The sequence below is a fragment of the Nannospalax galili genome, unplaced genomic scaffold (assembly GCF_000622305.1).
Source record: "Nannospalax galili isolate Female #2095 unplaced genomic scaffold, S.galili_v1.0 scaffold127, whole genome shotgun sequence".
Classification (NCBI taxonomy): Eukaryota; Metazoa; Chordata; class Mammalia; order Rodentia; family Spalacidae; genus Nannospalax; species Nannospalax galili.
In genome coordinates, this window is record NW_008360326.1 from 14,438,244 (window position 1) to 14,442,651 (window position 4,408).

Sequence of the window (4,408 nt, forward strand, 5' to 3'; positions counted from 1 at the left end):
CCTACAACCTACTGACAAATTATACATAGCAGATCAAGAAATATATGTTTAGGTAAGGTTTATCTGAGAACAATTGGTCTTGGCCCAAGATTTATCTACATGAGACACAGTAATTAAAAGTACCAGACTGGTTTCTTGGATGTTTAACAGATGTACTTTGAGGCCTATACTAATTTGGTCAGAGGGACATAAAGAACAGTTTTTGCTCCTTGCCCTCCTAGGTCTCCTAGTTCCAGGGGACTATGAGCATCTCTCAAAAATGTCCTGTAATTGTGGTAGGTCATCTGTCCTCTTGGTGAGGGAGGCTGAGGACACCCCATCAGATGGACCTGAACCAGTGTCCCGTCTACAAAGAGGAGGGTCAATACAGAAGAATCACTTCCTCCATGCTTCCAAGCAAAGCCAACCATGGTCAAGTAGGACCTTTGACTTATCTTCACATAGGCGGAACTGGTAAAAGAAATGAGCCAGGGGCTCCTCCCAAGCCCATGTGACCCCTGAGGAACAGATCCTCAAATGATCTTAAGATTAAAAATAAATTTATCTGGGCCAACTGTATGGCCTTAAACCTCCAAAAGTAAAATATAACCAAAGATTAAAGGGGGTCAATATAATTTCTTAAGAGCCTATATGTATAGCTAAAGGCTACATAACAAGAAACAATGCCAGATAGCAGATACCATCTTTTGAGTTGTTGTCCAGGGTGACCAAATGGACTCCCCCAAATAGTAACCCAGCATAGAACTGGGAAAATGAACAGCAGACCCTAATCTTATCTAAAGGAGTATTGACAACTGATTACTTCTAGATGAGGAACAACTGACCGTCCTAAAACAAAGACCTCTAGATAGGCTGACTAGATTCACCAGAAGGTCAAGTATTGGGGATTAGTTGGAGTGCCAATAACACAGCAGACAGTAGCAGGGATATCAGAGAATAAGGGCTCTGGTGGGGGAAGGGAGGCTATGGGAGGGTGCCATCTGGGAAGTGGGTGTATAGCCGAATAAGATGGTTTGGGATGTTCTGTGTGATGTACACACACATAAAAAAAAATCAACAAATTTTAAAATAATGTATTATAATTGAATAGGAAGCATGGAAATTTATGTCATGCTAATTATTAGAGCTGATAATCATTACCATTGAAATCTAGCTGATGACTTCGTAATCATACACAGGCACCAAGGATCCAAGTGCAACCGATTATGACTAGTAATAATCAAATGCACACAGATTAGAGATGTATGCACCAACATCTCAGTCTTAGTAGCAAAAACAATGAGTCTTTCTGCAAGGAACAATATATTCTAAAATGAAATGGAGATCTTTTTTAAAGGTTAAAAACTCATTCAATTTTATGTCTTACAGGGCTTATAATGTGTTCAACACTGTATAACTGTATTAATTCAACTGTGAACTTAGAACCTTACTGAAACTTGTGAAAGAGATGTACTCTTGCTCTGAAGTGTGTTACTGAATATGTTAAATCTGTAGTGAAATGCTTCTTATCATGTAGTTATTAAAAGTTTTAAAAATAATGATTAAAAAAATAATAATTAGTAGATGTGAAAAACATTACCATTGACATCTACCTGAAGACTTTATATCCATGCTCAGATGCCAAGGAGCTCAGAAAGTAACCAACTATCACTAGTAATAATCAGAATAATTAGAAACGCATTTGTAAATATCTTAATGTCAATTGCATTGAAAATGAATTTTTCTGTATGAAACTGTGTATTTTAATAATGAAATGGAGATCTTTTTTAAAGGTTAAAACCTCATTTTACTTTATGTTATAGGGTTATACTGAATACAATATTGTATAACTGTAATAATTCAAATGTAAACCTAAAAATTTATAGCCAATTCTGAAAAAGATACATCTTAGCTCAGAAAATTTTTATTGACTATGTCAATGCTGTTGTAATGAAATGCTTCTTCTAAGTATGTGGCTATTAAAAAAATAATTAACAAAAAAATAAGTAAAAAAGAAAATGTTGGAACTGGAGAGTCGGTTCAGTGGTTAAGAACACTGGTTCCTCTTCCAGAGCACCTGGGTTCAATTCCTCGCACCCACATGCTGACTAAAAACTGTCTGTAACTCCAGTTCTGGGGAATCTGACTTCTGACTGCCACAGGCACTGCACAACATGGGTGCACTTACAGACATGCAGGCAATACACTCACACATAAAATAGTAAGTAAAAATTGAAAAAGAAAATGTTACAGTCCATAAGAAATAGGAACAATAATTATTATCATTTTGTAAGAGCTTATTTATGGCTAGGCAGTCCATCATTCCCTAAACACTTAACAAAGCCTTTCATTTCTGAACATTAGTTTCTTCACGTTTACAGTGCTTATGACAAAAGCTTTCCATTAGCAGCTCATTAGAGGATTAAGTAAGAGAAGCACAGGGCAGGACACATTCAAAACACAGTGAAAGCAGATAAGAAAAGGCCATTATGATCAGAACTAGTATGTCTTCAACCTTTTTGAGGTATCTAGCCATCTTTGTGTTAGTATAGCAAAAGTACCCAAGGCTGGAAAATTTATGAAGAATGGAAGTTTGTATCTCTCAGTTCTGTGGGCTGCAAAGCCCAAGCTCAAGGTTCTGGCAGTCTTGGTTTTCTGGTGCTTCATCTGCTTCCACAATGGCACAATGGTGCTGTTGCTCCAGAGGAAAAGGATGCTGTGTCCTTCCACAGAGAAGAAAAGAACAAAGGGGCAGATGAGACAAACTCGTCCCATCAAGCAGCCCTTAGGGAGCCACCAGCCCCATGTCTATGTCACCTCCAAAGTCCCCACATCTTAATGCTGTCACATCAACATCAAGCTTCAACATGAATGTTGGCAGGGTGCACACACTCAGATCGTTTCTCTAGATATCACTGGAAAACCTTGGCACATAGGCCAGGAGATGAGTCTCAGGTATTGAAGGATGTGTTCTAAAAATCAAGCACCTTATTTCACTGCCTTCATGATTACATATATTATATTTTTAAAGAAACCTGTTAGGAAAGTCAACAGTATTTTGGAACATTTTATAAACCCTATGCTTCATAATATAATGTACTTCTTTTTTTAAAATTCTTTTTGTGTGTTTATGTGTGTGTCTTTATGTGTATGCATGAACATTCCTGTGTATGAATGTAGGTGTGTGTAGAGGTCAGAAGATAAACTCCCAAGGAGGCCATCACCATCTGCCTTGTTTGAGATGGTCTCTGGTGTTTTTCTTCCTGTGTGTGCCAGATTATGTGGCCCAGAATTTTCTGGCAATTCTCTCATCTCCCTATAGAAGCACTGAGATCAAGGATACTCCTGATATGCACTTGGCTTGTAGGTGGCTCTGGGGATTCAAACTGAGGTCCCGAGGCTTGTGTAGCAAGCACTTGTACCTGCCATCTCCCTAGCTCAAAATAAAGTAATTCTTCATGTAAAGAACATAGATGCAGTTTTGACAGAAGCATTTTGATGTGAATTACAGTACTGATGTGAACTCTTTAGTAGAAGAAATCCAGAAAGTGGAGCCTCTGATCACAGCATCTCGGATAGAACAAGTCAGACTCCTAGTGCAGAGGCTGCAGGAAAAACTGAGGCAGCACAGCGACCACAGTTTCTATCTATTTAAGGTAAGGCACTAAGAGACACTGGGAAGGGCATCTTTGGGGGAAAGATTTAACACTTTACTTAATGCTCCGCCTCTAAAAACAATCTTCTCTCTCCTTAAAGTATTTTTTCCAGGAAAAATGCTTATTTGTGGTTTCAGGCCCTTATAGACATTTGATAAAACTACATTTCATTGGTTATGTGTTGAATGAATGAGAGAAACTCAAAGTATTTATTTCTTGAGATGTTCAATAAGTATTTGTAGCAAATTTTGCTCCTTTTTATAATGATGAAGTTGAAGAGTTGTTATCCTTAATTCAGCTTTGCTATTGATTATTAAATTTGCTTCTTAGAATAGCTCTAAGAAGTTGTATTTCACGCTTCATTGACATTTCATTTTTGTCTGCTTTTGTGTGAACCTCACTACACTTCAGTAATTATTTATTTATGTGACTTATACAAGTTGAATGTGATAGAAATATGCTTATTTTCCACTATATAGATCTTTGATGACCAAATAAATAAAAATATAATAAATGTAGTCATGTAGTACTTTAAGAACAGCTTGTGGGGGTGGGTAGGGTCTCGCTGTAGCCACAGCAACCCTGGAGGTGTGTGTGGAGACAAGGCTGGCCTCTATCTCACAGAGATCCACCTGTCTCCACCTCCAGAGTGCTGGGACTAAAGGCCTGCATCACCACGCCCTGCAAGAACAGCTTTTTAAATTTTAAGGTTTAAGATGGCCTCATATTAAGCTGATTTTATTTTTATGTTTTAAATATTACTATTATTATAA

General features: G+C 37.6%; 1 protein-coding gene across 1 annotated transcript in view; it reads left to right on the forward strand.

Annotated features, from left to right (window-relative positions):
* The window catches only part of Daw1 (dynein assembly factor with WD repeats 1), a 61,725-nt gene that overhangs the window by 25,220 nt on the left and 32,097 nt on the right, over positions 1-4,408 (forward strand). The window contains exon 4 of the mRNA XM_008825885.2: positions 3,491-3,635. Coding sequence (XP_008824107.2) covers positions 3,491-3,635 — 145 coding nt within the window. The remainder of the gene's footprint in view (positions 1-3,490; positions 3,636-4,408) is intronic.